This window comes from Hyperolius riggenbachi, chromosome 7, assembly GCF_040937935.1.
Source record: "Hyperolius riggenbachi isolate aHypRig1 chromosome 7, aHypRig1.pri, whole genome shotgun sequence".
Lineage (NCBI taxonomy): Eukaryota > Metazoa > Chordata > Amphibia > Anura > Hyperoliidae > Hyperolius > Hyperolius riggenbachi.
In genome coordinates this window covers 150,861,678-150,884,207 of record NC_090652.1, presented here as the reverse complement: position 1 = coordinate 150,884,207, position 22,530 = coordinate 150,861,678, and the positions used below count along the sequence as shown (strand labels likewise).

Sequence of the window (22,530 nt, the reverse complement as noted above, 5' to 3'; positions counted from 1 at the left end):
GCTCTCTCATTCTTCTCTCTGCACCACACTGCTGTCTTGCTCTTCTCTCTGCACCACACTGCTGTCTTGCTCTTCTCTCTGCACCACACTGCTGTCTTGCTCTTCTCTCTGCACCACACTGCTCTCTTGCTCTTCTTTGCACCATACTGCTCTCTCATTCTTTCTGCACCATACTGCTCTTGCTTTTCTCTCTGTATCACACTGCTCTCTTGCTCTTCTTTGCACCATGCTGCTCTCTTGCTTTTCTCTCTGCACCACTCTGCTCTCTTGTTTTTTCTCTCTGCACCACCATGCTTTCTCGCTTTTCTCTCCATGCCACTCTGCTCTCTCACTTGCTCATGCTTTTCTCTCAACACTTCCCTCTGCACTATTTTGCTCCCTTGCTCTTCTCACTGCACCATATGGTTATCTTCCTCCTCTCTCTGCACCACTCTGCTCTCTTGTTTTTCTATCTGCACCATACTGCTCTCTTGTTTTTCTCTCTGCATCACCTCTGCTCTCTCACTTGCTCACGCTTTTCTCTCAGCACTACCCTGCTTTTGCTCTTCCCTCTGCACCACTCTTCTCTCTGCACTACTTTGCTCCCTTGCTCTTCTCACTGCACCATATTGTTCTATTGCTCTTCTCTCTGCACTACCTTATTTTCTCTCTCTACTCTTTTCACCACTTTGCTCACTCTCTCTTCTCTCTGTCGCACCTTGCCCTTGCACGCTTCTCTCTGCACCACCCGTCTCTCTTCCTGTTCTGTCTTTGCCCTTCTACTCTTGCTTTTTTCTGCCACAGTCTGCCCTACTTTGTTCATTATTTCTCTGTACATTTTTTACCTCTATTTGTCTTTCTTTCATGACACTTTGTTTGCAGGTGGATAGCCCTGGAGATCCATGATAATAGGACATGCTGTGTTTAGGAAAAAAGAGAGCAAAGCTTCTCACAAGCAGTTTACACCTCTCCCTGAGATCCCATTCGAAATTCAAGCTCTGCACTTACTGTATGTGGAGAGAAAAATGAATTCCTTTCACCCCAGCTGTATACAGTATATTGCAATGATGTCAGCGGCCAATATTGTACTCTTTGGGCATTATTTAAAGTTATGCATGTGAGGCAACTATTGTGTGTTAGGGAGGTGAATGAGCACCTGATAGAAAGTGGTAACTGGATGTGTCCCATACTAAGTAAAATGTAAATGAGTATGTTTAAAGTGTTTGACGTCACTAGAAAATATCTATCTGCAGAGTGAAGTTGAAAGATAACTCCAAACTCTTTTATCTGTAATCCTGTGTAGCCTATCACTGTGTAGCCTCTCTGTAAAGAGCTGTGAAGAATGGCCAGCACTTCCTAAATGCCTGACCTTCATCTCACTTTCTAGCATAAACAAAATTCTGTTATGGATTTCTGAAACAGAGAAAACCCTTTAGGGTCCTTTCACACTACGCATGTAACGCAACGGCTGTGAAAAGTGGAATAGCGCGTAAGACGACGATGCAACCATACAGTGAATCATACAGGACAAGGAACGTGTGCTTCACCGTCACTGTTAATGCACACATTCTCTGATAAATTAACAGTATGCTGTGCATTAATCTGATGGGACCCGCAGCACTGCACCCGAAGTGAGCGTACTATACAAATACAATTGCAGTGTGTTGGGATGCAATGATTTGCAATGGAACACAAGAGACTAAGTGTGAAAGGACCCCTAGCGTTGTATTCATTAAACTGCGTTAAACAGAATCACATGCATAAAGTCTTATTGCATGATGAGTAGAGCAGAAGGCAATACATTACATGCAAAGCATTACACTTTACTCATGGAACTTTACATGTGTAATTTTGCTTAATGCAGTGTAGTGCATATACCCCTTAGTGTGTAAACCAAATCTCAGATGTTCCTTAGAAACACCAGCTTATAAGGTAATAAGATCGGTTATAAGGTAATAAGATCAGATCTCCAACAGATACAGAAAGTTTGCCTTATTATTCTTCTTATTGATTTATAAAGCACCAACATATCCTGTGGCACTGAAAAACTAATAAATAAACATGGGGTACATATTAATACAGAGATTGGTACACACCAGTATAGAAATGAATAACATGTATAACAAATTCCAAGACACAAAAGGGTGAGAGAGCCCTGCCCTTGCTAGATTACAATCTTACAATCCTTATATGGCATTGCGACTGTCATAATTCATTATAACATTGAGAGTTAATGCCCCTGACATTAACTTTAAATTACACAGAATTTCCACATTAAAGGGCATCCCAGGTGAAAATAAACTGATGAGAAAAATAATTGAATCTATCCTCCTCCTTCTAAAAATGACTTTTTCTAGATACCCCACAGTTTTTTATATTTAAATCTATTTTTTAAGTTTTTGCAGTTGAGGAAGCTCATCTAATTCTCTGTGGACTAGTCAGGCAGCTGTTTAGATGGACAGCTTCGGGAATATTAAAAACTCATTCAGCTTATATTATTTGAACCTACAAGAGAAGCTATGTGGTGTTTATTAATAGTTTGGAGCTCTTGTAGTTACATACCATATAAATGCTAATTTTGTCTTTGTAAAGTTATTCTCACACTACAGTGAAATGCATAGAGTATAACTAGCAGTGTGGTACGGCGTAGGTGATGTAGTCACATGCATACCTGTGCGATTTTTGTTATAATGCAGGATATGTTGGACCTCTGGAATTGACATTTGCTGATTTTGCCTCCAGCACATAGTCGTCTCTGTGTTATCCCTCATCGTTAACCATGTCATTCAGACTATAGCAACACATAATAATGACAAATATTTCTTTTTAGATTATGGTGTTCGGAAAACATTTGACATTGTGGAAATAAGCACTGCTTGAAGTAATTGTCATGAGCTGCATTTGGCTTGTAATAGAATGCTGAGATTGTTTTTTATTTTTGTAACACGGGAAAATGCTTGTTAAACTTTTACCAGTACTTCGAACAACATTGTCACATCAGCGAAACCGGAATCCTATCCAGACAACAAGAGGCTGAGACATACAATTTGTAGTGTAAAAAAATGGATTTGTTGCGGTAGTCCTCAGAACATACACTGTCCACTTGTAATACAAGGGCATTAAGGTCACACTGACAACTGCTGCAATTATAAGAATGATGTACTGTTTATTTCTAGATGGTACATATTTTTACTCAGTGGTGTAATATTGCTTAAAATTTATATATATATAGCAGATTTTTAGAATCTTCTTGTAATGGCTATCTGTAGAAATGATTAAAAGCAGAAGCTCGAGTACACAAATTTAGATACTTCCCTAAAGAGAGGGAAGCCTCGGGAACCTATTGAGACTTCCCTCGCTATGCCTTGGTCCCCCGTTGCTGAGCACCTCGCCTCGCCTCCTCTCTCCCCGAAAGATTAGCGACAATGCATTAGAGCCGTGCAGCTCCTCTTCCTGGTTCAAGTTTGCGCAATAGCCAACTGTCCCCGCCAACGCATGCGCTGTACCTCCGTGCTACTGCGCATGCACGGGCAAGCTCACGCCCGTTACGCGCACATAAATTAGGAAGAGGAGCTGCAGGATGTGAAGGTGGGCCTCGCTCAGCCATGGGGGGGGGGGGGACGGGGGCTTGTTAGATCTGAGGGAAGCCTCATTAGGATCTTAAGGCTTCCCTCTCTAAGTGGTAAGTGCAGATTTGGTACCCAAGCTTAGGCTTGGGTTTGCTTTAAATTATTCTGCATATATTCATGGAGATGTGTGACTGCTTTGATCAGGTGATTGATTTATACGTCTCTGAATGGCTGGTCGCAATCATGTGATCTTTCCATCCTTTTGCTTCGTTTGCTTGCTTCCTGGAGTATGGGATGAACTTTGGGCACCACAGTATAGGAAGGACATTGACATACTAGAACAGGTACACAGACGGGCAACTAAATTAATCGGGGGATGGAAGGTCTCATTTACCAAGAAAGGTTGGACAAACTGTGCCTGTTTAGCTTGGAAAGAAAGAACATGGCTTAAAGTTGCCACACACCATACAATCTACATATTTCTTTTCAATTCAAGAATTACAAAGCTTTTCTGATTGAGTGTAACATTTAAAAAATCTGACCAATGTGCCACACATGTTCAATTTTTCCTCAATTTTGAAAATAAATGATTGAAAACTGAAAAATTCGCTTGGGTCTTTAAGTCAAGAATTTGACAATTCACCCTACACCATTCAATTTACATAAATAAAAATCTGCCACTCCCGATTTTACTTTTATTGAAAAAACAAGAAATATTTGTTTCCTCCGTACAACTGATCATTTTTATCGAATAGAAGTAAAATTGGATCATTTTATTGTATTGTGTGTGGCAATCTTAAAGGACTCACGAGGCGAAATACTAAAAAAAAGTTAAATACCTGCATGAAATTTGAATGCACGGAGGACGCCATCCGTGCCCTCCGTGCCGTTCCACCCCCAGCGCCCGGGTCGGGCTCTCCTGCCTCCACTAAAATGGCTGCCGTAGCTGGCCGCGGCTGCGCAGTCCGCATAGATGCGAGTGTGGCTGCGCAGCTCTAGGGCCTTCCCCCTGATAAGTGGTACTTACTGGGGGCTTCCTCTAGCTCTAAGCTCCCAGGACGTCCCTCGCCGCAGCTCTGCCCGTAGCCGTTCGCAGCATGTCCGTCCCGGTCCCCAGCGATGACGTCAGAGCGACCTCCAGGTCTGCCACGTGGGCCGGAGCGGACTGCGCAGGCGCTTCTGCCCACGTGGCGGTGATTGACAGCGCCGCTCGCGCAGGCGCAGTACAGAGCGACCGGGACAGACCTGCAGTGAACGGACGTCCTGGGAGCTTGGAGCTGGAGGAAGTCCCCGGTAAGTACCACTTATTTTCCGATATATCCCCTGATGACTCCTTTAAGAAGTGACCTGATTTCATGTATCAAGACATCAGAGGGAAATACGTAAGCTTGGCAGATCAGCTTTTTATCCCTAGGCTTCTACAATGGGCAAGGGGACATGATCTGCATATGGAGCAAAAAAGGTCTGACCATCTACCACATATCCTCGGCTATAAGCCGTGAAATTTAGTTCTGACTTGCTATATAAAAGTACAGGGGTCAGCTTATATGCTAGTCAGACCTAAAGTTCTAACTTGTAGCCAAGGGTAAGGTGCACACTTTGAGTCGGGGCAACACTTCCCACCTTCACCTGTAATGTCCGTAATCAGCGGCAGAGACCACTTACCGAGTCCTGCACCGGGTGCTGTATCCTCTTATCTTCTTCACTCACATCGGTCAGTGTATGTCGGCGTTCCTGATGTCACGAGACATTTCATGAAAATACTGATGTGATTTTACATGACTCCAGTGGGGAATTCATGACATTTCTGCTGTGATTTAACATGACTCAGGTGAGGACTACAAAAGTGTACCATCTAATGACTGATATTTTTTAAAATACTCAGTCCAGGTTTGCTGGATCACCTATGGTATCCACACTGGACATGCATGAAGATCCCAGAAGATACCTTAGTAAATATGGCCAAACTATACTCGACCTGAGGAAGTGGTTCACACCGCAAAATGCGTTGTCATTTTTAAGCAAGTGCCCAATAAAAACATATTTTATTTCTAACTAAGGACTACTAATTTATTAAGGTAGGACCTATTTTATAATGTATCATATAATTATTGTTTTGACAAATTGCTACATACCATACTCATTGAAGTACTCCTTACACCTCCTGCCCTACGTTATCTATTTATCACCCCCTATCCAGGGGTCGCCACCACCCAAGGTGGACTTTTTTCCCGGGAGCTGCGACCGTTATTGAACCTTCACAAGGCAGAGTGGGGATGGTACTTTCCAACATGCTGTTTTAGAGTGGTTGCCTCTTAACGCAACCCAGCCTTATGAGTATAACTCTTTTTTGAAAACATCTATCTGAATACCAGCGATAATACACCAGATCGGGCTCCTGATGTTCTTTTGTGTTTTTTTTATCTCCCTACAAGCTTCATACTAAAATTACCAGGTTTTTTTCAATTTTTCTGCAGATTGACGTGAAGGGGAGGCGGTTAAGGTTACCCATGAAGGTTAAGGTTAGCCGTGGGGGGTGGTTAAGGTTAGCCATGGGTGTAAGAGGTTAAGCTTAGGTATCTGTAGAGGGATGGTCCAATGTGAGAATAGTGGTATTTATAGCTTGTGAAGATAAAAAAACTTGTTTCTGCTTCACCAGGAGCCCTTTTTTCCCTCTGCGCCCTTTTTACATAAATGCATGCAGGGGGTAGGATAGGTGGAAGACTTTTTACTAAGGAGATACGTGTTGCACAATAATTTTGTGTCTTGGCCAATCACAGGATAGGAGGGACCCGATACTGGGGGAAACTGTACACTAGATTTTAGGTGCCTATGTAGTTTTAGCACGAGGTCAGGCAGTTGAAAGGGACGGGTATAAGGATTATCTTCAAGGTAGTTGAATAGAACTATGTAGGGACACAGTAGATATGATATAAATAATTATATACACCTTTGCTCAGTTCTTAAACCTAGTTCTGGCGGAATCTTTGTAAATGAGCTAAGTGATGTGATTTGGCAGTATGACAGTTCGTAGTAGAAATGCATTGCCTAGTCAAGGCATTTGGATCAGTTTTTAAATGAATTCACATAATATGATTTCAACATAGCCTGTGCTCGTTGTGGCTGGCAGGTTGTCTATCAGTATGTACCGCATCAATTTACTATAGCCTGGCAAATGTCCCTTCTTCCTGCAGTGCAGTCACCCAACTGAGTAATATGTGCTCTATTTCTGCTCTATCCCATCAGTTCAGCAGCAGGTCACTCGGAAACTTTGATGCAGCTCTGAAATTATTTCGCAGATAAAGGTCAGTAAAAATTGGTTGAAAGAGCATAGGCAATTAAATTACAATCTGATGTACATCTCATTAGCCTGCATGAGCCTTATTGTGTCTACAAATGAACAGGTAAGCAACTACAGCAATAGACTGATGACACAATAGAAATAGACTTTATTTAATCTTTAGAAATGCATTAAAGTAATTAAGCGGTATTACAGTGTATGGTTGCATATTGTAAAATGCTCATGTCAATTGTGTTTTAATGTACTGATCTTACAGTAAAATAAAATGAATATCCTCCACATTTGTCCAGCTACAAGCCACAGTAATCCAAAGTACATCGGGTGTAAGTGGATCTTCCCATCACACATTATGCCATCTATTCACCATTCATTAGTGATTTTGTGAATTAGGATTCTAGTGGAAGATTTGCGTGCTTTGGTTTTCAATCAGTAAGAACAACCATAGGAAAAACATCCACTTCATTGCAGTAGAGTTTATAGACATCAATAAGAACCGACTGAAACTGACAACATACCTAGTGTACCAGGGGCGTTTTAAGGCATAGGTATTCCAGGCCACTGCCTGGAGTGCTATTGGTCCTAGGGGGTGCCATGTCCTTGAGCCCCACCCCCAAACTAAGCCATGCCTCCCAAATGAATCCACACCCCCACAAGTGTTTGTGCCTCCTTCTGTCCCCTTGTGCCGCCTTCTGTCTCCCTTTGTGCCACCTTCAGTCCCCATGTGCCACCTCTTCCCCCATGCATCTAGAGATGGATTAAAGTGAAATGGTGCCCTAAGCAAGCAATGACTTTGGGTCCATCCTTGATGGCCACCTAGCTTTTTCAGCAAGAATTGTTGGTGGCTAGCATAAACGTAGATCCTAGACTCTCTCCAGGCTCTAGGCACGCGTCTAAGTTGCCTTGAAGATGATCTGGCTATGTGTGCAGCGCCGGTACTTCTGCAGCGCCGGTACTGGGTCCGCGCACGTCCGTCAGCCAGCTCCAGTCTACGCAGGAGAAGTATGCTCTTTGTGTCTCTCTCCAGCAGCTGATGGAAAGATACGTAGAGGGCGCACTTCTCTTACGTCAGGCTGGCTCCAACTGACGAAAGTGCGGGGACATGGTACCGGAGCTGCAGAAGACTGAGGATGGCGGTGTGAGAGCGATCTGAGAGTTTGGGGCTGGAGGAAGCCCCAGGTATGTATAAATCTTTCTATTTTCAAGAGCTCTGGTACACTTTAACTGAGCAGGAAACCACAGTTCCAATTCCATCTTCAGAGTCAGTGTATAAAAAACTTTACAGAATAAGTTTATTTGTTTGCAGTAGACCCATTCCAAATGCATTTTTGTGGCCCTTAACAGCCAAGCAGCAAAACAGTATTTCCCTGTCCCAACTCTTCTGACTGGGGACCGTATTACGTCTGGTATGTATACTGGTGGCTTCTGCAAAGGTCATGTAGACAAAGGATCAGGGCAGTTGTTGCCCAAGGGTAGAGAACGGTGCGGATTGGATATGGATGAGGCAACTACTGCACATGGAAAGGCAAGCTGCATAACAAGGATGGTTGCAAATTGGTGGTTGTACCCCAAAGAGGGAAGCTGCTGTCTAGGGTTGGGGGAAGGGTTTGCTATACATGAAAGGGAAAGTGCTATACATATAGAGATAAGGGAAGAGGTAAGTGCTTTCAGGAAGTTAGCATAGCAAAGTAAAAAGTAAAGGGCAAGTCTAACAGTGGGGGATTTTTAGAATTGGCCAGAAAGGCAGGGCCATCACAAATGACATTGGAATGAAAGAAGCACTGGTGTGAACTCTCTAAACCCCCTACAACAATGCATGATTAATATATACTGTGTATTACCCATTTTGCCAATCATGCTAATACAGCAAAAGCATTATTATTTTTATCTTGTCATGGCTGAAAGTGAAGGAGAGTTTCAGCTTCTCATTACTTGCTTTGTGGACCTATACAGGGTTTTTAGTTATTGTATATGTGTGTATATGTATATGTATATGTATATGTATATATATATATATATATATATATATATATATATATATATATATATATATATATATGCATTGCATATATATGCATTTTTTTTCTGGTAGCAGAGATGATTTCAACATTTTCTTATAAAAACTAAATGTGCTCCATTCTTGTGACAGGCATGACACTCCTTGAGTTATATGTAGGCTTCTCTCAGCGTCGGGATTTAGATCACATTGGTCATTTATATCCTTTAGGCTGCTGAGTGGTTTACAGTTTTGAAGTTTTTCAAAGTCAGAAGTGTTTGCAGTTGGTTTACACTCTTGAAGCTTTTTTACATCTTAGACAGCTTATATTTGGAAGTCGAGCTGCAGCAGCAGAATCCTGAGCAGGGCTTTATATTGGTATTCCAGAGATCTACCTTGGCAGCCGTTCCAGAAAAGAATATATATTGCACGTGCTCGGAATATATCTCTGCTTTAAAATGCAGGGAGGAATTACTCTGATATTTCCATTGCTATTGTTGTACAATCTGTGGATTCTTAATTATTTATGTCAATTTTACAGTTAGTGTTTAGTCCAAAGAAGGATTATTCAGTGGAAAAACAAGTCTGATATTATACGTATGACAATCTGATTATATTGTGCTGGAAATGACTTACAAAATAAAGTCGGGCATAGTGCCTTAGGTAATACCATTAGTTATGGGATTCAAGTTTCTTCATTTAAAACACCAGGATTCTAGATTGCTTGTACAACCTGTTTCTATGTGGGGTCCTAAAGGATAAGAAGGTCATGCCTGAACCTCCATAGCTGGTATTCTTGTTTCCTGTCTGACACCTATATAAAATTACTGATGTTGAATTTCGGGCTAAGTTTAAGGACCTACAGGGAAGAGGAACATCAATATTCAGTTGTCTCATTGTACCTACAATGCTGATGAGTTTCTCAATGCCTTGATCTGAGGGGCTCAACCACCACTAACATTCCCGGTCTGTCATGCTACCACAGATTGCTGCTGTAATCTTTACTTCCTGTCACTGTCCCTTTTATTTTAATGAACATAGGGTTGGGTGGAACAACATTTTCAGAAGAGGTTGTAGAGGTGTAGCTCTGGAGAGGAAGTAAATGATGTACAAACAACCTCAGATCTAAATATGGCAAGACCTGTCAGCATTGTGTATTTTACAAAGGCGGATACAAAGTGCACAAGCACTGCGGTTGATCAAATTTTCTGAGGCACTGCATGTAGCTTCTGGTCTTGGCTGTGTTCACAGTTCTCTCTAGGAACACAAAATGCAACCCAATGACAAACCAATGAGAAACCAACGCTTTTCTGCTTGGAGAAACTAGCCCCTGGCAGGTGCACAGGTGAACCAGCCCAAACTGTCTGCCCCATGGAGCTTAGTTACTTTAACACATACATGTCAAACTCCGGCCCATGGGCCAAATCTGGCCCTCAGAGCCATTCAATTTGCCTCCCCCCCTGCCAAGTGGTTCCCCACTTTGCATTATGTTTGGCCCACTCTCTACCACCAGAGAAGCAATTTGGGGGTGAAGCCCTAGAACACCAGGGAATCCATATGGGGGAGGTAGGGGGAAAGCACTAAATGCTAGAGAACTGTATAGGGGACGGTGGGGGCCACTAGACACGGGGGAACTGTATAGGGGAAGGAGGAGGACCACTAGACACCAGGGAAATGTATAGGGGTTGGAGGGGAGCCAGTAGACACCAGGGAACTTTATAAGGGAGGGAGGTGGCCACGAGACATTGAGGATGGCCCGCGACTAGGTCCCAGTGTTCAATTTCGTCCCACCTTGTATTTGAGTTTCACATCTCTGCTTTAACATTCAAATTGGTGGTCTCAGAGGCAGGAGAGGAAGAACAGAAATAAACATTTTTAAACTTTTAAAACGTATCTAATACTACAATTATTTTTTTCTCTCCTGGAGTTGAATTGGAATTTTTTGTTTTCAGAATTCTGCTTTAATCCTGGTTACCATGCATTTCTACGACAGTAAATTGTGCTTCTTCTTTATGGCCACACTAAATTGTTTTTTTCCTGTAGTTCCTGTACATGAATCTTTTCCCAGATAAGTTTTAATGATTTGTTTCTCTCAAAGGTGGGAAACAAAGTCTTCTACAAAACATTTCCATATATTTTCACTATGATCAGTTAAGTGTATATTGCATATTCATCTGAAACCAGAGTTGTCTTGTAAGGTTCTAGTTCATCAAGGAGTTATGGAAAATATAGTGTGGGGCTTTCAAAATAATATTATAGCTATGCCATACATAATAATAAGGATACATAATTAACAATATGCAAATAAGACATTCTCTGTCTCACTGTAAGGAGCAAATTGCAGGATTTCTGACCCCTTGACAGGAAGTTGTGGATTTGCTACCTGATGAAGACGTTGACTGTGAAGCTGAGAAGACTGTGGAGCCTTGCCTTTCTGTTCCCTGCTTACACATGTGACACCACACTAATAATCATTCACATTGCCACTACCAAGCAAGCGATGCAGAAAGGTTACTGGTAACATGAATGAGCAGTATGGAGACATGAACTGTGCAGGGAACGAGAACACGCCTAGGTGCATAACATGCCCTCTGGCAAGACTAGCGTGATGTATGATTCATGACGTGAGCTTGGACAATGGCTGTGACACTTGACATCAAACAAAACACCAATCAGTTGGTTGTCATCTGAAAACCTATTGCTGTAATGAAGCATGTTTTATGGATGTATTCAGCTGCAGGAGGATATAGGATGTCAGGCATGTATGTTTTAACTCCTGAATCGGTGTTGTGTACAGTATGTTAAAGCTGAATCACAAGGAAAAGGAATCTGCATTTAATCCAGTTTTGTATTACATACATTTATAAATGCAACCAGAATTAGTACCTGATTGTATACTTATAGGAGCTGCAATCAATCAATTTTTTGTAGTTTGGCCATCTAAATCACTGTGCTAACCAAACAAAATTGATCCTGTAGGACTGGATTGGTACGAAGTGGTGGCAAGGTTATATGCTGTACTGTTGCCACCTCAGTAGCATAGGCTGAATGAAGCCATCTTATTCTTGGTAAGTCTGGATGAACTCACTAGTCTGGAAGGCCAACCACTCCCCTCTTGCCTGTGCCCAGTCCTCTTTTGTGCCATGCCTCTGCAGGACTAACCTGTGCTGGCCATGCCCTGCCCCACCACCCAGGTAACATCATTACCTAACTTCCACACTAATACTGAGGTGTACTCTGAGATCTGAATTTTGTATTTATTTATTGCCTAGGAATACCTCTCCAAGGGCCCTCTGTCTGTATTCCCTTGGGAAAACTGTCTCACTGTATGATTTACTGCATTCATTTTTAGGAAGGGGGAGGACTGCCTTATTTTTGAGGTAGATCACCCCAAGAGTCCTCTGCTCTGAGGTCTGGCTAACTTTTTGTTCTGAAGACTCCTCCAGCAGCCTTTTTACAACCACTGACTGAGACAACAACATTTTTGAATAGCTGGAACTTGAAAATAAGGGTCTGGTAGAACACAGACCAAGTCGACATACAGAATAAAATGTGTGCTGTTAAGATAGTGTCAAGTCAGTGTTCACACTCATCTGCGCTTGTGTTTTTTGTACTTTTTTTTTCCTTCTCTTTGAACGAACGTTTGTGCCCCTTTTTGCTATTTTTATTTGTGTTTGTATGTGAAAGCTGCATTGCGAATTTGCTATGAATACCAGTAAAGTTAATGTATGTAAAAAATATATCTCATTGACTAAAATAACGCATGCAATTTTTCTTGCAAAACTAAATTTTTCTGTGTTTTTACTGCATTCACATTGACTTACATTGAAGCAAGAATAGCACATTGCACACAAAATAAGCAGACTAGCCATCTGAATTTTAAATGCAGAAACAATTGTGATCGCAAATTCGCATACGAACACAAATTAAATGTGATGTCATTTAAAAACATTTGACCACTTCAGGAAATAGCAAATCACATGTGATCTGAATCCGACCTCACTGTTAGTAATCCCAGAAATGAGCCCTGCAGCAGTGTGCACAGTAAGGGACTCTAGAAAGCTATAAATTGAAGGAGTTGCTAAAGAAGCTGCAGGGAATGGTCTCTTCCTGCCTTTCCACACATTTCCCCCTATTTTCTTTAAGTAGCATCTTCCATACCATGTTGTTATAGTAAAGTATGTATAGTAAGTTTTATGATGGAATGTGTTACATGACTTATTTACTTTCAATCTGAGATTTATTGTTACAAAGATGATCTGATCAGAACCTCTTCTAGAGGTTAAATTAATAAATCATTCTTGTGCCTGAAGGTGAGATGGTGGTTATTGATCTGAAGAAAACCTATTCCTATGTTAATATTCATTGTTCATATGAGGTCAGAATAAATATTGGGATGAGGTAATTAGATATACTAACATACATGGACCTGGCCTGTTATATAAAATATAATGCCAAGCCAGTGCAGATTGTACGATTCTACACATAGGGCATGATTTACAAAGCTTTAGCACCAGTTTTCCTCTGTTTTCACCTTATCTATCTATCTATCTATCTATCTATCTATCTATCTATCTATCTATCTATCTATTTTAAGCTTCCAAAGAGCAAAAATATAATATAATTAAGGTAAGAAACGTAATATTGAAATGAAGTTGATCAGGAACAGCTTACTTTGAGGGATTATTTTGCTTGTAAATTTGCTGAAAGGTTATTTTTAGCAATTAGGTGATAAATAAGACATTTATGAGAAGTTTTGTGAATAGAGCCCATAGACGTAATTTATACCAAACATTCTAACAGAAATTGTGCACGAGTGTTATGTATAAATGTCTGTTACACGTATTTATAACATGCAGTAACTGCATGTACATGGAAAAAAGGCGCCCAGTAGTTTGGGTGCATGAAATAGCTGCTAGTTGAATATGGGTTCATTTACCAATATCCTGCTATTTTGCAGTGCAAATTCTGATAGTAAAGTATTGGTAAATGATACTGATATTTTACTACAGCTAAACCTAACCGTATTCTCACACAGAACCCTCCCTCTAATAATACGTAACTCTAACCACCCCTTCCCCCTCTAATGCCTAACCTTAACCACCCCCACGCTGAAGCATAACCCTAACAACCTCTATGATGCCTAACCCTAACATCCTCCACACACAAACACAACGTTGCCTAACCTTAACCCCCCCCCCTTTCCCACTCACACCTAGCCTATGGCGGTGCCTAAACTTCTGGGGTGCTTACAAGACCCAAATATCCTGCTTCTGTAATTGCAGGCAAACAGATACATAAACACTTATGTGTGAGCTAATTTGTATTTCACCTTTTCACAGATAACAAATTAAATTCAGATTTGTTAAACATGAGGCATGTGGTGGTGATACCCGATGGCAGATGTGACTCCGTGTCCACCGCTCATGCTGAGTGCTAGCAAGCGCTCGGCTGTTGTATGGGAGCAGCTGACAGGTGGTGAATTCACCACTTTTAGAGTCCTGTGTGAAAGAGGCCTCAGTGTGAGGTATTGTCTCTGCCCTATCATGGCACGGGCAGAGAAGCACTGAGCTCTGCACAGCAATGTTCACCTGGAGGAACACCTTTATCTCCTTTCATCTCTGCTTATCTTCATGTTTCTGTATCGAACCAAATTCTCAGTACTGCCCATGGAAAGGGTGAGGGAATCAAATGTGGACTTTTCTTGTATTGTAATGGTTAACTTTGCTTGTGATTCAGGCTTTTTCCATCATTCGGGTATTTTCTTTTTCATGTGAATTGATAGATGGTGTGACGGTGCTGATGCTTTGGTCATGCACAAACGGGTGACATAAAAATCTCCTAGAGTGAAAGAGGAAATAGATGTGTCGTCTGACTAGCTTTGCAGTATTAAGGAGTTTTGGGTTTTTTTTTTTTATTTATAGCTCAGACAATTGGCTGACCAGAATTACATATCCATTGAGTAGAACAGCTGTTTATTCAGCTTTTTTGTTTAGTAAATTTGTTTTCAGAATTGAGCCACTAAAATGCTCATCCAGGTGAGTTTGACTGCCCCAGTTCTGACCTGCATATAGTCTGTATTACATTTGCATGTAAATCAGAATTATTTACATCTCATTGAACATCTCCAGTCAGGATCTGTAAAGACATTGATAAAAACAGAAAACTCTGAAGGGCAAGAATAACAAAGATTTCAAATGTGATGACGCATGTGGAGTAGTCCTAGTGCAGGAATCCATCAAATTACAAGCCAGATATTATTTTGAGGTAAGCTCTGCTTGCCTTCAAAAAAGGTATTTTATGGTAATTAATTCTAATTCTGAAGATCAGCTTTGGGAACTGTTTCTCAAGAAAGTACATCCTTGATATGGATTGGCTACAGAAAATGTTAGCAAGATTAAAGTACACCTGAACTGAGAGGAATGTGGTGACTACCATATTTATTTCCTTTTAAAAAATGCCTGTTGCCTGGCAGTTCTGTTGATCTCTGTGACTGCAGTAGTGTCTGTATCACACACCTGAAACAAACATGCAGATGATCCAGTCAGACTTCAGTCAGAAACATCTGACCTGCATGCTTTTTTAGGGTTGATAGCTAAGAGTATTTGAGACAAAGAATCAGCAGAACAGCCAGGCAATGTGCATTACTTAAAGGAAATCAGTCAGCCCCCATATCACTCTCAGTTCAGTTGTGCTTTAAAGGGAACCTAAACTGAGAGGGATATGGATGTTTGCTGTTAATCAATACCAGCTGCCTGGCAGTCCTACTGATCTCTTTGGCTGGAGTAGTGGCTGAATCACACACCTGAAACAAGCATGCAGCTAATCCAGTCTGGCTTCAGTCAGAGCACCTGATCTGCATGCTTGTTCAGGGGCTGTGGCTGAAAGTATTAGTGACACAGGATCAGCAGGAGAGTCAGGCAACTGGTATTATTTTAAAAGGAAAAATCCATATCCTTCTCAGTTTAGGTTCCCTTTAATAATGGGCATCAGGAACTTCAGTTATAAGGAAACATTAAAGAGGAGCTGTCAGCCATACTATCTCAGAAAAAAACACATATATAAGTCGATAAATACTTGCTCTAGTAAACATAACATATGTATTGCACTTTCCACGGTTTGACTTTAGTGATTTTTCTACCGTAAAAAAAGAGAAAATCCTTCTTAGCATTTCACATTTTAACTGTGGCTGTTTTGAAGCCAATCCTGATGTCATTTCCTTCCTTACTCTCCTCTGCCTGATTTGCCTGCCCTTCGCTATAGAAAGTGCATTGTCTCAGCATGAGAAATACTGGCCAATCAGAGAGGAACAGAGGTGTGGGAGGGGAAAACAGGAGGGAAAGAGGCTCCAGCCAATCAGGCTGCATCAGTTAAGTCTGAGGGGAAGTAGAGAAGCAAAACCGTACAACCCAGCATGCCCTGCAACTTCCTTTTTGTGTACCAAATTTTGTTTGTACCAAATAAGAGTCGGGTAAACTGGGGAATGATCATTTATCAACAAGAAAAGTAATAGTGACTTTAACTTTTGGATTGCCGAGTTAGCATCCTTATTACTTGTTTACCAGATAAAAATAAAGAGTTGATTTTTTATTTTATGTTGCACTTTAACCAGGCTAAATGTATTAAGTTTTTCATAAGAGGAGGTTAAGGGTAAATAAGATCACCTTGTATAAATTGTCCATGCAGAAAATGTGATAAACAGTTGTTCACTTAAAGGTCATTACAAAAGAACTAAAATAATCCCTTGAGATTGGAGGAAATATCCATGTAAACGAAAAGTTATTTATTATGGAGGTTGCAAAAAAATGTGGAAGGGTCTTCCATCAAATCTGGTTCTAGAAGATACAGTACATACAGTAGTTATAATAATGGCTTAAATGTTTTGTTAAAGGGAACCTGAAGTGAGGTATAGGAAGGCTTCCATATTTATTTATTTTTTTCTAAACAATACAAGTTCCCTGGCAGTCCTGCTGATCATTCTGGCATCAGTAGTGTCTGAATCGCACACCTGAAACAAGCATACAAGTAATCTTGTCAGACTTCAGTCAGAAACATCTGATCTGCATGCTTGTGCAGGGTCTATGGCTAAACATATTACATGCAAAGGATCGGCAGAACTGCCAGGCAACTGGTATTGTTTAAAATTAAATATGTCAGCCTCCAGATCACTCTCCCTTCAGTTTCCCTTTAAGAGATACAAAATAAAATCCCAAGTGTATAAATAGTTACAAATAGTCAAAAAAAAAAACATTCCCTTGATTGTCCTACTCCTACATTATCTGTAATGATGAATGGGTTATTCCATGTGGGCTTTGTAAATAAGACAAAGATGGTGACTTTTTATGTCGGTCAATCCTGCTTTTAGAAGTAAACATCGGGAATTGACCAGTCACCTAATAAGCTCCTAATCTCAGCATCCCCATGTGTTTTTCTCTGTAGGTTTGCTTTGTTTCTAGCAAACAGAAATGTATTTCACACCATGCCTTGCTTCCATCAAGCTACCAATAGTGGTTGGTTTTTACTGTAGAAAAGCAAACCCTGAGTGATAGTGATAAGGGTAAGTATGCACCAGACTTAAAACCTACAGACACAGCACACCAGAGCAGATTCATCTATAACCGGTCCTTCTAGGCTTCTGATGCGGGTCACAGACAAACAATTTCTTGTATTATCTCACCCTTCAGCGGTAATAATATCAGTATTGTTCCCCTTCAGGTTTTAAGGCTGAGAACACATGTTTTCATAGTTTGTATTCATTTCTCTTTTCCCCAAAAAATATACAGCATTTTAAAATGTATGCTGTTTGTTTTTTGGATTTACAGATGCGCTTCACTTGTTCATGATTTATAATCTGTAAGCTTGCATTGGCAAGAAGAACATTTTAATCAAGGATAGTAAGACTGGTGGCTGTGAAAGGGATCTGCTATTTACATATCCTACACGTTTACTTGGGCATACATATTAAAGCCTTCAAGAAAAACACTGTTATTATGAAGTCTGGGAAAAAGTGCGCTATTCTGTTGCTTGCAGGTGTTTCCGTTTCTAAGCTATGAGAGTAAACTATATGTTATGTATGACCATGACGCTCTCATCAGTTGTAGCAGGTGTTGTTTGATTCATAACTGATCGTTGCTATCTGTCATCTGAAATGATTTTAGTTTGTGGCTCTTGTATGATCGCTTCATTATCACAGTTTTCTAAAAGCTTAAATGGAATGGACAGTTTCCCAGATTTTTCCAACTCTGCTTCCCACCCCCACTGTGTGTGCGAAGGCACAATAGCAGAATCTCAGTAGGTTAGAATTTGACTGGCTTCTCTTGTCTCTCTCTCTCCTCTCTGCTGATCACTAATGTTTCTGGACTTAAATAAAATAATAATCCTAACGTTTGTAAAGCGTTTTTCTCCTGTTAGACTAAAAGTGCTCAAGAGCTGCAGCCACTAAGGGCGCACTCAAGAGGCCACCCTTCAGTGTTAGGAAGTCTTGCCCAAGGACTTCTTACTGAATAGGTACTGACCCTGGCCAGGATTCAAACCCTGGTCACCCATGTCAAAGGTAGAGCCCTTAACTAGTACACTCTCCAGTCTCTACTTATCATGCGATAACAAGTAAAGGTGCATACATATGCACCATTAGAGTTGCCCATCAGGATTGAGCATGATCCTCTTGGCGGCACTGTTCAGACATGTCGCTCTGGTATACCATGGCAAAACATACTGTTATATATAAAAAGATCAGCACGGTCTTATTTAATCAGTGAGATGTGACATTAAACATTCCTCGATAATGGGATTTCTTTCTGGACTTAAGACTACATGATCACCACCAACAAGAAAAAATGGAGGCTTACTAACCAGGGATAACCTACATTATAAGGTTTCCAACAGGCAATCCAAATCAATCCTGGGATCTCCAATAGGGCACACACAACTGACATCCCCAAATTGTCCATAAAAGATCAAAACCAGTCTCAGTGTAGAAGGCTTTATTTACGATAAAAACTACAATAAAATGAAGTGGAAGCATAAAAACAAACGCTTACAAAATCAAATTTACATCATTAATGCATTTTTGGCTTATAAATTTGGAAGTAAATTTTAAGGTTTGTCCAGTGTTTTATCTGATACCTGGTCCAGACCTCTACAAATTTCCCAACTTCTGATGCCAATGCTGCTGACTTTACTTGAGAGTTGTCAGACTTGAAGCTGTTGCATTGCAATACATGATGGAAGCTGAGTTTCTGGAGACCAGTCGACTGTTCACTATGAGACAGAGCCGAGCAATTCTCAGAGATCAGTGTTGTGACAGATAGTAAGCTGGAGCCTAAAACTCTACCCCATTCCCAACCTGAAGCAGATATGGGGATTTGTTATAGGCCACATACACACTCTCACCTTCTAGTCTGCTTCATTTGAATGAAGAGCAGGAGAACTACGATAATGTAACCAGATCAGTATGAGTAGGTGGCTGCTTTATTACACTGAAATGTGTTGCAGCAGATAAGGGGAATCGTCAAGGCATATAAAGTTATTTTTCTCACTTGCCTGGACTTAAGCCAACGGGATGTGAGGGGCATGACGGCTTACTCTGCAAGACATCTCCCTCCTTGGTGTTGGATATGACATTTATGCATTGCATAACAAGTTCATGGAACCTATTTCAGCACGTTCTTCTCCATGGTTGGCTTTGCATTGACATGTTTCATTGTCAGTTACTATCTATAGTAAAATGTGCGTCATCTTCATGTGTAATGCCATGATCCTTACTTCCACTACATCCGGCATGTAAGATGGTGTAGCAAATGACCCAGCTGTGGATAGACACATATATCCTCAAATCTGTGAAAGTATAAAAAACTACTTCAATACAATAAACACATCACAGAGTGACAAATAAAATGGAAACTATGCCAATATATTAATATTCTAATGCTGCTATTTTATTTAGCAGTAAGCAATGTTCCTTACAAAAAAAAAATGAGTAAAATGCACTTAGTCCACAGTGTGATTAACCATTGGATAATTTATAGCACATTGCCTGGCCTGAATGTAGCACTCTCATTGTCTGGCCTGGATCGAGCACTCTCATTGTCTAGCCTGGATCTAGCACTCTCATTGCCTGGCCTGGATCTAGCACTCTCATTGCCTGGCCTGGATCTAGCACTCTCATTGTCTGGCCTGGATCTAGTACTCTCATTGTCTAGCCTGGATCTAGCACTCTCATTGCCTGGCCTGGATCTAGCACTCTCATTGCCTGGCCTGGATCGAGCACTCTCGTTGTCTAGCCTGGATCTAGCACTCTCGTTGTCTAGTCTGGATCTAGCACTCCCATTGTCTAGCCTGAATCTAGCACTCCCATTGTCTAGCCTGGATCTAGCACTCCCATTGTCTAGCCTGAATCTAGCACTCTCATTGTCTAGCCTGGATCTAGCACTCTCATTGTCTAGCCTGGATCTAGCACTCTCATTGTCTAGCCTGGATCAAGCACACTCATTGTCTAGCCTGGATCGAGCACTCTCATTGTCTAGCTTGGACCGAGCACTCTCCTCGGTGGAAAGTGAGAATTTTGTGTAAAACTATGCAAACACTTGGGAAAGCTCCTCTCATTGTTGGCACCATTGCTGACATATTGTGAAAAGTTGTTTTGAAACAAGCAATTAAAATATTTCTTTTGATTGTGTTTTGCCTGCATTTTCTCTTTTGAAGAGCAGCTCTGAAAGAGAATCACACAAATTGGAAAATAAACATGAAACATTTCAAGCTCCTAGAAAGGACGCTTTTACGTTAAACGGTGTACAGTTAGAGATCATGATTTAGTATTGGTAGACTTCTTATTATGTCTTAGAGGAATGTTTGCTAAATTGCAGAGTTTGATAAATCTCTCAGTTCCACAGTCCTCGCCACCACTTCAAGATCTCGCTCACCATTCATTCTAGCCATTTTTCTCATAATTGTTTGTAACTTAATAATGTAGATAAACAAATATGTCATACTCATGGGGGATACGAACAATTAAACCATCAGAGACAACCATACTATCCCTGGAAAAAAAAAAAACAACATATATATATATATATATATATTATATATATATATATATATATATATACTTGTTCTACTTACATAACATATATAATGTACTGTCCATGTTTTGATTTCAGTGAATTCTATATAGTAAAGAGAAAACTGTTCCAGGCATTTTCCATCTTTACTGCCTCTGAATGAAGCCAATCATGTTGTCATTTCCTCCATTACTGTTTTTTTCCCTCCTAGAAACTGCACTGTCATATCTAGCTTGCTCTGTAAACACATGTGAGCACAGCATAGATCGTATTTCAGCAGCTTTTCAGCCTCGTGTCACACTGAACTGCCCTCAGCCAATCAATGAGGAGCAGGAAGGTGGGGGGGGAGATAACAAGCTTCCCTCTCCTCTACAATGTACCAAATAGAGCGAAGCTGACTGACATAAGATTTATTACAGCAGAAACACTTGTGATTATATTGGAATGTCTGCAATGCAGACTGCATTTAGATTACACAATAAACACAGGGCAGTGAGTTAGTGGAATTTGATTTTGTGGTTGACAATCCCCACCACTACATGCTGCATTTTGTGTTCGATTGCAATTGGCCTGTATTCACCACTAAAAATGCGCTTGGTTTTATGGGGAATAGTGTGATCGGCATTGCAGCACTGATCGCAATTTAAGGTGTAAAAGGGCCCTAATGGTGAATTTAAACAGGTGTCTTTACAACTAATTCTATTTAGCCACCATGCATGCAGGAGTAGGGATTAATTTCATTGTGTCATTGGTTTGCCAGGGATAAATTCCCATCCCATAATGCCCAGCAGGACCTCTGACCTAAAGGCACCTGGCCAGTAGGTATAGAGTTTGCAGTGGTGAATGCATTTGAGATCCCGTATTCCCATGGGGACATGCTGGTTTGCGAATGCCAATGGCTAACTTAACTTCAAGACCGACGTCATGCTGGGAATTATGGGATGAAAGTTCATTGCTGGCACACCCATGCCACACCAAATACCACCAAGAGAAAAGAAAACTCATACAGGAATTTGTGGTTCAGAATAAAGAAAGTCTGTTGGAGGTTATACTGGCCATACTAAAAGCAACATTGTGCTAATTCCATAACTGCCGTTCTGCTACTTCATAGTAATGTTTCATGTATGTATTACAATGAAATTACAGTATTGTTCATAAAGTATTGCAGATCATTTTCTGAACTCAATTATCTTTTTCTTTCCCAGGTAAAGCAAATAACAACGTTCAATGGGATGAAGACTCAGTGGAGTATATGGCAGCCAACCCCGTGAGGATAGCCTTTGTTCTGGTTGTTCATGGAAGAGCCTCTCGACAACTGCAGCGGATGTTCAAGGCAATTTATCATAAGGACCATTACTACTATATTCATTGTGATAAGGTATGACTTTGCCTTTGTTTCCTAGAGCCCTCTCAATATGACCATTCAAACTTGTTACCACTAGAAGATAAAATGCCAGTAGATATCTAATGGCTTTAATGCTTGCCTTCAAATTAGCTTAAAAAAATGACAAGGACATAAGTATCAGAGAGAAGGAGAAGAAGTCAGCCAGTCAATAATGATATAACATTTTTTGAGTGGCATCATCCCCTCTCTTATTTTTAAGTCTGGAATTAACAAGGAAGGAAAAA

At 40.8% G+C, this 22,530-nt stretch overlaps 1 protein-coding gene across 4 annotated transcripts in view; it reads left to right on the top strand.

Annotated features, from left to right (window-relative positions):
- Nucleotides 1-22,530, top strand: part of XYLT1 (xylosyltransferase 1) — a 481,277-nt gene that overhangs the window by 255,268 nt on the left and 203,479 nt on the right. For all 4 annotated transcript variants that reach the window (XM_068244759.1, XM_068244760.1, XM_068244762.1 and 1 more), the window contains exon 3: nt 22,107-22,279. In XM_068244759.1, the coding sequence (XP_068100860.1) occupies nt 22,107-22,279 (173 nt within the window). The remainder of the gene's footprint in view (nt 1-22,106; nt 22,280-22,530) is intronic.